Raw genomic sequence first — 11667 nt, 5'->3', positions numbered from 1 at the left:
ATTACAGCCTAACCTTAATAACAGTATCTACTTTATGTGGGTGTTCTGAGGATTACATGAAATAATGTATGTACATTTGTTACAACATAGTGTCAGCCAGTTATAACATAGTGTCCGCCATGAAAATACATATTATAACATGTGATTCATGCGTTTTCCTTTAGCAGTATTTGTGGTGGTTCCAAAGCTCAACGCCCATGTCTAAGGCTTCTTTCCTTCGATTGCATTCTTGCCGTCTACTCTTCCTCTCTTTTAGTCGAATCCACCTGGAACAGCTGGCTCTTCCATGTTTGGAGACTTCTTAGTGAAGAAATCGTTTCTTCCTCAACTTTCCAGGGAGCAAATGCGTTGAGGAGTGGCAGAGAGTGAGTTCATATCGGCACTCCTCCGCATCCCCAGGCCATAGACTCTCAGGAAATGTTGGTTTTCAAATGAATACAGCCAAGAGGAGGGTCTGCTCCCAACACAGCCTTAGCACAGCGCCTGGCAGTTATGAGAGGCTCTGGCAGACAGCAAGAGCTCAGGAAACATTTATGCAATGAATGAATGAATGCGCACAGTAACTAGGAGTAAGGGCTCCATAAACATTTCTGTATTAAATGCATACTGCCTGGAACACAGTAAGCGCTCACTATATGGCAGCCGTGACTATCCCAGGGCGAGGCATATAAAATCTAGTACAAGAGCTTGGCTTCGCTTTGCAAGGGTGCATGGGTTCGAATCCCGGCTCCTCTTCCCAGCTGTGTGACCTCGGGCAAGTGACTTAATGTCTTTGTGCTTCTAGTTTTCTCCTAAAGAGCGGACGGCGGCGTGAGTCCGCTATGTGACCCTCCCCGGAGCACCCGGACCTGCCGCCCGGCCCGCAGCGAGCCGGGCCACGCCGGCCGGCCTGGCCGCGGGGGCATGGCCGGGGCCCGCGTCCTCCGCCGCGGCCGCAGCGGGCGCGCCTGGGGCTCCGGTCGCGCCCGCAGAGGTCTGCGCGCCGCGAGGGGGCGGGGCGCCCACGCCGGGCAGCCTCCGGCCAGCAGTCCGCGCCCGCCGGGGAGCCGGGCGGCCCGCACTTCTTTCTCTCCCTCTGCGCCTCCCTCCCTCTTCCTGGCCGGAGGATCCGGCCGCGCTCGGCTCAGCAGCGCCTCCCGCGAGCCGCCGCCGCCGCTCGGCCCCTCCCCCGCCTGCCCCCGCCCCCCCGCGCGGCCGGCGCCCGTCACGTGACGCGGCGCCAGCCAATGGCGGGCCGAGCCGCGGTCGGCGGCCGCCATTGCTGTCAGAGCGAGCGAGCCCGGGGAGGGAGGAGAAGCGAGGCTGACTGGGGAGGAGGGGGGGGTGGGGGAGGAAGAGGAAGGAGGGGACGTCGCTCGGCTGCCGGGGTCGCCCGCTGGCTTCGTCCGCACCCCCCCCTTCGCGAGTTCGCGCTCCGCGGCGGCGGCGGCTCTGAGGCGGCGGCGGCGGCTCCGGGGCTCGCCTCCCCTCACGCGCCGGCGGGGGCCGAGGGGGAGTCGGTGGCTGGAGATAAACAAGGCGGCGGCAGCGGCGGCGGCGGCGGCGGCCGAGGAGCAGGGAAGGCGGAGGCGGCGGCCGGCCCGCAGCGCCGGCCCGGGAGGCAGCGGCGGCCCTGAGAGGCGGGGAGGGCGCCGGGCCGCGCGGACAGCGCCCCCCGCCGCCGCCGACGCCGCCGCAGCCGCCGCCGCCGCCCGAGCAGGAAGGAGCCGCGCGGCCGCCGCGGACCCCCCCGCCGGCCCGGGCCCGCCGCCCCCGGCGCGGCGTCGCCGCGGCGCCTCCCGCCCGCCCGCCGGCCCTCCCGCCCTCCTCCTCCGGCGGCGGCGGCGGCGGCGGCCCGGCCGCCCCGCGCTCCCCAGCGAGGCGCCGCCGCCCGGCCCGGCCTCGCCTCGGACGCCTCGCTCCGACATGCCCCTCTCTGGTGGCCGGGCTCGCGGAGGATCATGACTGCGGCAGCGAACTGGGTGGCGAACGGGGCGAGCCTGGAGGATTGTCACTCCAACCTCTTTTCGCTGGTGAGTAGCCGGGCGCCGGGGAGGGGGCCGTGCCGGGGGGGGGTCCCGACCTCCGCCGCCGACCAACTTTCTCCTCCCGCCGCCGGGACTTCGCCCCTCCTTCGCCGCGCCCCGCCGTCCGCCTCTCGCCGAGTCTCCCCTTTTGGATCGTCTCTCCCTCGCCTTGGATCCCGTCCAGTGTTTATTTGGCTCTTTAAAAATCATTTGTGAGCGCGGCGCTCGGCGTGGAATTTGCATGTGCAAGTCTCGAAGCTGCGGATTCTGGGTTGCACTCCGCACGCCCACCCTCCGGTGCGACCTTGCCCCCCTTCTCCTCCCCTTTCCCCGCTTCTCCCCCCCTAAATGTGCAAGGCTTTGCCTGGTGCTGCCCGCGCCTGCGACCAGCAGCCCGTTCCCCCTTGTCGGATCGGCTGCCCGCCTGCCCGCCCGCCCGCCTGCCTTTTGAATTTTTTTAAATTCCATAATGACACCTGCAATTTCGCCCGAACACAGTTGATTGAATGCGATTGTGTCCGTAAGGGACTCTTGCACCCGGAGCTCCCGCGATTGTAAACAGCGACAGCCGCCTGCCTCTCGGGGCTCACTACGCCGGAGAGCCGGAGAGCCATTGCACCGAGCCGACGGAAGGTGGAGAGAGCTTTTTCTTCTTTCTCTCCTCCTGTGTCTTTTAAAAACTGTTTTCTCTATCCTAACGACGAATCCACACACGCACACGCACACACACACACACAGAAAAGCAACAAGCTGGGCGGTTTGATAACATCGCTTTTATCTGCCTGCGCTCCTCTCGCTCGCTCGCGCTCTGATAATTGACAACTTTTGCTTCGGATTTGAATCGCCTGCCTTAATCTTGAAGCAGTTAAGGTGTCAATTGTTCTCGTGGAAGCCTGGCACCCGACGACAGCGTCTGGATTCGTCGAAATTAAAAATGTATAGGGCTCCAGCAACTCTTTCCTGGCGGTGGCAGTGACATTTGGTGGTAAATGCCATCTTTGCTTTTTATTGGGTCGTATTACCTAGCTCTGAAAACATTCACGTTGTTAAACCTGGCGTTTAGGCTAATAATTGCAGTGCGTGGTCTTTTAAATATGTGCTTTGTGCGTGAGTTACTGTATGTATAGCTATGTGCCCGGGAGAGTAGGAATTTGTTTAAATATTGAGCAAAGATTTGTAAACAGATGTAAAGCAATTATGTTTCAAGCGTAGAATATAATTGGAAAATTGGCTGAACGGTTTATTTAATTTAGCCTTAAAAACACCCAACTTATTTTGAGTTGTGTACCCTATTTTGTGTGTGTGTGTGTGTTTGTGTGTGGAGGGGGGACTGTCGTTTTGGAGAGCATACATTTTGGAAATTATTTTCTGTAACCCCTGCTGTAGATGGAAGCATTATTTCCTCTTAATCCTTGTTTACACTGGATAAATAATTTAGTGTTCAAATTGTAATTAGTTACATTTAATTATGGGTGGCATAGATGCTTTTTTTCTTTGAGACTAATGGAGAAATACAAATTCTTGCCAACTTTTCAAGTGGAAGTGTTATTTTATTAAATATGTTACAGTATTTATGCAGATTTTAAAAAGTCAACATGTGATTTTTACCTACAAAGACTGAGTGACATGGTATCCTTGCTTCCGTTCTAGTAAGATCAGGTTAATTTTTTTTATCAGACATTTTTATTGAGATATTTAATCTTAAATTCAATTATAAGTTTCAATTCATGCTCTCAGTACTGTGATAATTTTGCATTGATCTTTTGATGTGTGGGAATGAAACTCATTTTGTCTCTTCCCTACCCCCAGTCTGTCATTAAGTATCAGTCAGGTTCAGGGACTTTCATAGATTAGCAAACATATTGATTAAGGAGTATTTAAAATGGTATTTGTTTGGTGGCTGCTAACTACATTGACACAGGTAATTAAAATAACCAAGTAGACCAATATTAGTGAGGTGAGATCTCCCAAATTACCATATATCATGCTGACTGGGAATGGCTTGTGTATATGCAGATTTTTGTAGAAAAATGAAAGTATATGTATAACTAGTCTTCAGGGTGTATCATTTTCTCTTATCTTTTTTTTTTTAAAGCTTAGGTAAGGATGATAATGTTATAGAGATAAGATCCTTGAGATTGTTTTGGAGAAACAATTTTGTAGGAGAGGATTCTGTATTTTGATTTTGACCAATTGAAGTTTTGTGTTTTGCGTATTTCTCCCTAAACCTCTTTAAACCAAGGAATTGATTTTTGAATATGCTTTTTTTAAAAAAAAGTAGAATTACTCTTTAGGTAGTGACTTTGAAATGGAGAACTACAGGAATGCTTAGGTTGATCTTTTTTTTTTTTTTAAAGGACTATAGAATGTCTATATTCTCTTGTGTATGAAGGGTGGATAAGGTGCTATTTTAAAAAATCTGAATCAGTTAAACTGCTGACTTGTAAATTTTTCTGATTCCAAATTGAGAATTTTTCTTGAAAATTATATGCAGCAGCGACCTAGATTAAAAAATATGTTGTCTTAAGTACATTGTATAGAGTAGTTAATGTCAAAGGAGATATTATCACTTGTTCAAAATAAAGCATGTTTTATATAAAGGAACTCTTTGTGCTTAATAATAGCATGCTTTTTTCTGTTGGCCTGTAGGTTTTTTTTGTTTTTGTTTTTTTGATCAAAGTATTGTTTGTAGAGAATCCCTAGATACTCTTATTACTGTAGATTGGCGTATAAACTAGAGATTAAAGTTCTGTACCACAGTAATGACCCACCCACTTTCTGTTGCCTTGAGGTGTTCATTATGGCTTAGCAAAAGTTAATTGTGTTATCAGGTGCCTTAGGATTTTTGCTAGTCTTTTACTTATTTTCTGATTTTTCTCCTTCATGGAATCAAATTTCCAAAATTCTCTTCTCAACCTCCATTTCCCTTTCCTAACATGTGAATAATGCCATTATGTATATACGAGATGTGTCATTGTATGTGTTTCTTGTTCTTACTGTTCTGAGACTTGTAGCTAATGCATGCCTGGCTGTATCTTTATGACTCAAACTGTTTTCTCATGCTGTCCATCACGTTTCTGGGTGACTCTTGTTATATATTCACTCAGTTATAATTCAGTTAAATGTGTTAACTCTGCCTTTTCGGAAAGTGCAATAGTGCACTCTGTGGTATGTGAACTCACCCTTGTGAGAAAACATAATTTCCACATGTTAAGTATATCTTTATTTTTCTCTGTTGAGATGATATGGAGAAAGTGATTTTGTGTCCTTTAAACTTAAGTATGTACTCTTTGACATGAGGTAGTGATCTCTAATTCTTAGGTATGTTTGCTCTACATTCACGTTGTTTTATTTGCTTAGAATCTTCCTGACTGTGGATAATTGGGTGATGATCTCTAATTCTTGCTGAATTGAACACACGCCGCGCACGCGCGCGCGCGCGCACACACACTCACACACACTAGTACTTAATTCTTGTCGAAGACCATTAATTCTATATTTGAAGCTTTTAAGGTAATCTGTTGTTGACCTAATTTCTTTTTGTCTTAAGAGATTTATTTTTTGCAGAAGGGAAGATAGTTGTAAATATAGAAACTTTGAAATGCATTCAAGTGAACCAAATGGGGAAGACTATCAAATGAAAATGAGGCAAAGTGAATGATGATTAATCTTTAAAGTGCCAAAAATTCTATACACAGGGTATTTTTTCATTCCAACTTGCAATTTTATTGTTTATATTTGAAGCATCTTTTTTTATGGTGGTTCATTTTCTTTGATGAAAATATTTATAATTTGTTAACGTATGTTTTCTGTTTAGCATTTTGTTAGTAACACATAGTGTTAACAGTATTTATATATTTTTAATAGCAATAATTGCCACCCGGTAATAGTTGCCATATTAACCTCCAATTGCTAGTAAATATTTTTAAGTACATAATAGACAGCAATTTAAGGCATAGTGTAGCAGTTTACTGGACCGTTTTAAAGAGCCATTTGTACGTGTGATGAGTTCATAATTTTAAAGAGAAAATAATATACCTTGGACCTGTATGCTCCAAATATTTTGTGTTATTGCTTAAAGTGCTCCTTGGGAAGAAGTTAGGTTGGGGCCGGTTTCTTCTTCTTTGTGAAGAGAATGGGGAGGAGGGGTGCATTTGTTTATTGAGTTTATTCCAGTTGTTTACATAGCTTATCACTTTATTTGGAATGTTTTGGTCATTTTTTTCATGGCTGTAGTAAATACTTATTCGGAAAAAAAATCTCTTACGACATTCCTTTAAGCAATATAAGTTATAGTAGTGGATTATATTAATTAGTTATGGAAGAATTGATCTTTTTGTTCACTGGCTAGTTTAGCCCAGTTAATTGTGAGTTAATTGTGTTCATCAAACACTTTCAGATATCTACTCTACTCTTGAGATTAAGAAAGAAGACACAGTCTCACCAGTTTATACTATCTGCTATAAATTGTGATAACTATTTGCAAAAGATAATTTTGTTCTATAGTTCTGTTTGCCTAATTATTTAAATTTGAGATGAAACTCTTATCCCAATGTAAATAGTAATGAGATTGTTTATCTGGATGTTTTTATGAATAGTTAATTCAGCTGTCTTTCAAAGTTTGATTCAAAGATTAGATATTTTCCTGAAACATTTAACTTGTTTTTGAAAGAAGAAAATAATAATAATAATAATAATGATATTCCACTTCTTTAAACTAGTATTAGAAGTACTGATTTGTGTTTTTCTGAAAGTGGATGATACATTTATTTCACAGGAGCCTAGCCAGTGAGAAAGATTAGACAGTTTATGAGAATTAGTAATGTGGTTGAATATTAGGTGTTACTTTTGTTATTGCACTGAGCATTGCAACTATTTATTAGAAATAGAGAAAAAGATTTCTGCAACATTCTAATTAGTGTCATTTAAGATATATTGTGTACAAATCTGCTTTATAAACTATGTGTGCTGTGTAGTTTTGGCCACCCAAGAATGTCTATTTTATCATAAACATTTCTGTTTCAAGAAATTGTATTTAATGCATTGCAAAATGAGGCAGGTAGGTAGCCTAAAAATATGCCTGTGGGATATAGTAAAACACATGCACACACACACTTTTTGTTTCATAGTACTTGCTTAGAAGTTTAGAATTAGTGAATTAATATTTATAGTGTGTTCTTGGAATTTAGGATTTTTTCTCCCTCTTGAGTCATTTCACTTTTTTCTGATCTTGTTCAGATAATTTTCTTTTATAGCATATGCTTTCATTGTTTATTTGAAAGATTTGGAGGTGTTAGCTTTGTTCTGTTGGGGGAATTCACTTCCTTCATTACATAGGGGAGATGATATTCCATTAATCTTGGTAAATATTAACATAAACGAGGAATTGTAAATTCAGGCTTATTTGCATGAATGAAATATGTATGCTGCCCAATTTTTGTTTAGTGTAAAGTCACTTATGTACTTCAGCATAGTTTTCTCTTTGCTTTATATAAAAGTATTAAATTTTGTTAGAATGTTGTGATTGGTGTTTGAGAGACAGTTCCTGTACTCTACTACAGTGTTTTGTTATTGAACTTTTAAGATTATCTGTGGTGTAGAGTAGATTTTATTCTCATAAATTGGCTGTAATAATCCTCCTTTAGGAACTCCTATTTTTCTTCATTTGTATTAGCATGTCTTAGTTATGTTTATTGAGGTAGAGTTGTCTTCCTTTTTAAGCTAATAAAATGTCTTTAAAAGTATATTTGGATTCCAGTCTGGAAAAAAAGAAGAAAGATGACCTTTTTTGTTGTTTTTTTTTTTTTGCTTTTTTTCTCGTTCTAGATGAGAGGAAGGAGACTCAGTTGGGTCCAAGGGAAAATGTTATTTCATAGGCATCTCTGTTTTCTGTTTTTTTATGTATATTTCTGAATGTTTGTTTCTAATTCTAGATGAATTGTGGTGGAATCTTATTAAAACTGTATTTCCACTACTGTGAAATAGTACAGAGCCCTGGCTGACAGCTTCTACATTTTGTACTTTTTACAATATAGTGAAATTTCATTACTGTTAAAGGAACCTCCTGAGTTGATTGTATTAAAATTTCATTTGTGCCTTTATTTTGCATAGTTTAATTTTAGCTTTAACTTAAAAAATGGGTAGGGGAAGATAAGAGACTATAAGGAAAATATTTCTTTTTAAATCTTCATTAGACCTTTTCACTATAATAAGTCTTAATATGTATTAAGTCACTGCATTAATTGGATATATTTAAGACGTTTGATATTAAAATTAAATTTGAGGAAAAGGTTTGTTTCAAATAAAATATAGAATTGTGAACAGAATTTTTATAATAAGTGGAAATTTCAAAAAATTGATAAACTAAAAGGTTATTAAACTGAATGAAAATTACTGATTTTTTCCCCTCCCTGAAAGAACATTGATAAATTTATGAGGAAGTATTTTTGAGTAAGATATATGAGGCTTCCTCATATTTCCAGATTATTTCATTAAATAGGAAAGATGATTAAATCCATCTGAGCTTAATTTGAGAGCTAATAAATAAGGTGTTCAAAAGAGTATAATTGGTGTGACAAAACATTTTAGTTGAGAGTTTTCATGATGGAATTTTAATGTCTTAAAGAGAAATAAGGAAAAACATACATGTATCTAACTCTGGAACATTTGGAACCAGCTCCTAGTTTTTTTGCATGCTTGTATGCCTGGCACAATCCTATTCTTCAGGACATTCAAATGTTACCTCTTCTGTGAAGCTTTCCCTGACTCCCACAGGCAGAACTAGTCACTCTGGCTCCTGATGTGTACATGTGTACCTCCTTCATGTACCTCTGATAAGCAGATGAACTTCAGTAGGAGTGTAACCCTGTTGAAATCATCTTTGCATTCTCTTGGTAGTTAGGTGCTCATTAACTATTTGTTAAATGAATGAATTGCTGGGCAACTGTTTTCTTCTCCATTCCTCAAGGGAGCTCTCATTGCCCATTTGGGTTCTGATCACACGTATGCTACTTTTATTTGAATTTATTTAGATGTTTATCTCTGTGTTCTGAATATTTATTACATAGGCTGTATGTAGTGTAGCTTGGTGATATTTTAGATGAATTCTAGAAAATGTTTATTAAAGATAATTCTAACTAATCAAGATATGTGTTCTTATACCACAAAGGAATAGGAATACATTTAGCATTCAGTTTTTCTGTAGTGTGGTAAAAAACGTATAGGTTTTGGAACCTGTTGTGGATTCTGTTTGGGGCTTGATCCAGAGTTGCTTAACTTTCATTTTTTAAGCTGCAGAGGAGGGATTTTACTCTGGTTATAAGATTTCTTTCCATGAGCCTAGTAAATGGGCAGTGAACTGGTAATAGGGAAATTTGAGTTGTAGTTATGTTTTTTTTTTTTTTTTTTGAGACAGAGTCTCACTTTGTTGCCCAGGCTAGAGTGAGTGCCATGGCGTCAGCCTAGCTCACAGCAACCTCAAATTCCTGGGCTCAAGCAATCCTGCTACCTCTCAGCCTCCCGAGTAGCTGGGACTACAGGCATGCACCACCATGCCCGGCTAATTTTTTCTATATATATTAGTTGGCCAATTAATTTCTTTCTATTTACAGTAGAGATGGGGTCTCACTCTTGCTCAGGCTGGTCTCGAATTCCTGACCTCAAGCAATCTGCCCGCCTCGGCCTCCCAGAGAGCTAGGATTACAGGCGTGAGCCACCGCGCCTGGCCGTATTCATGGTTCTTAGTAGTGGCTAGACAGATGAGGTTGGTCACATACTGGTTCTTTGCCTCAGTTTCTCCTTCTGTAAACTTCGTGAAAATATGGAGGGAAGGAGGTGTGAAAAGTCATTTCGAGTACCTTTAAAGGAAAGCACTTTGGATGACTAGGTAATGTTCTTTAATAGGAAAAAACTTCTAGTAAGTTACAACTAAAGTTGTAGAGTAGCCCTAGACAGTAAACCAATAAATTGGAATGGTAAAATGACTTATTTTAAAGTATAGCATTTATGTTGTATTTGTACTTTTTTTGAAGGAGCAGAGGATTTAATTGTTTGGTGTCTTTCCTCCTAAGTAAGCCATGATGGAGAAGAAAAACTTGAAATTCATCTTTAAATGTTACAGCTTTTCATTACAACTGCGTATGATTCATGGTTGCGTGGTGTGTTTTTAATGTGCTGGGTGATTTTGCTGTACCAACTCTGAAGTATGACTGGCTGAGACTGGGAATTGAACTGTGGCTCTTATTTGGAAGTTTAAGCTATTAATTCCTTGGCAGCTCCGGAGTGCTCTTTGAACTTTAAATAGCAGTTCTATTAACATTTCGAGATTTGTCTCAGGGAATATCAGAGTTAGTACTTAATAAATATATTTTTCTTCTTAAAGACTAAATCATGTTTTAGTCTGACACACAAGTCACAACCCTTACTATGTAACAGCAAGAACTCAACTACTGGCTAATTTTTATTTTCTGTTTAATGCTGCAGTTTCTAAAAATATTGTTTAGCCCTTGTTGAAGGAAGGAAAGTCTTCTTACAAATCTGTAGTTTTTGTATTAGTCATGTTGAATATGAATAGTGTGTTAAGTTGTATCCATAGGTTTAGAATTTGACATGTAGGTGGTTGCCAGCATTCTGAAATGTTAGAAAAAGTTAATTTTTAAGTTTGTTTTCACAAAAAAACCTCCCTTGATTTCTCTTGTTACAAATGATGGTTAGCCTATTTACTTTGTGTTGTATTTAATTAGGTGTGTTATAGAACTCAAAAGCTATTTATGGCAGCATTTTTGTGGCAGTGTGCTTACTGCAGTTCTGGCACTCCGAGCAGGCACTCCTAAACCTTCTCTGTTCTAGACAGTGGGAACTCTAGGGCCTCTTCTAGGCCAAGGAAAGGATTGCTATCTGAAAGAAGGATTTGAAGAGAGTGTTGAGAGGTGAGGATGGCTCCCCATGGGAAGAGCAGCAGTTTTGGAGTGAGGATTGAAGGCAGGTTTCTCTTCCCTGCTTGCAGGGACCCGCCACTGCTTTCTCTTTGCTGATACCCTTTTATTAAAATGTCGAGAATAGCAGTAGGTTCTGTGGTGTCATAAGGGAAAGATTTTCTGTTTCTTTGCCTGTTAGCTCTGCTTCACTTTCCTTCTTCACTCACCCCTAGAGACAAGCTTTCTGCTTGCTATTTTGTGTGGTAAATGAGGACCTCTGAGATCCAATGAGAAAAAAAAGGGAATTGGGGATGAGATTGGATGGGGTAGCCAGTAAAGTAGTATTTAGAAATGCTGATTTTTTGTATGCTGTGTTTTAGAAATTTGGGACATGTATTTTGGAATAATGTACATAAGGAATGATTAAAGTCTAGCTTGGGCTTCCAAAAGGGCCAAGTGTCTGATACATGGAAAAAAGACCTAAATGTACTATTTGGTTTCTAAGATGCCCTATGTTATCTTTGGAGGGAGAGTGATGCTGACTGCATAATACCTTGTAGCCAGAAAAACCCAGAGGAAAGTTTTAAGCTGAATCTTGAAGGAATGGATGGGTCAGAAGGGAAAGGGCATTCTTTGGAAGCTCAGTTGACAACTCTGATCTCTATTCTTGAGAACCTTTACTGAGCTGGTGTGTAGGAAAGTACTTCTAATCTGTCGTCCTAATTCTTGGTTTCCTTTTAAAAAAC

The 11667-nt window shown here is 41.7% G+C and overlaps 1 protein-coding gene across 1 annotated transcript in view; it reads left to right on the top strand.

Annotated features, from left to right (window-relative positions):
• Window positions 1-1846: 1846 nt before the first annotated feature.
• The window catches only part of MED13L (mediator complex subunit 13L), a 271204-nt gene continuing 261383 nt past the window's right edge, over window positions 1847-11667 (top strand). The window contains exon 1 of the mRNA XM_012756481.3: window positions 1847-2012. Within this exon, the coding sequence (XP_012611935.2) occupies window positions 1941-2012 (72 nt within the window). The 5' untranslated portion in view covers window positions 1847-1940. The remainder of the gene's footprint in view (window positions 2013-11667) is intronic.

Source organism: Microcebus murinus, chromosome 22, assembly GCF_040939455.1.
Source record: "Microcebus murinus isolate Inina chromosome 22, M.murinus_Inina_mat1.0, whole genome shotgun sequence".
NCBI lineage: Eukaryota > Metazoa > Chordata > Mammalia > Primates > Cheirogaleidae > Microcebus > Microcebus murinus.
This window is presented reverse-complemented; position numbering and strand designations above follow the sequence as displayed.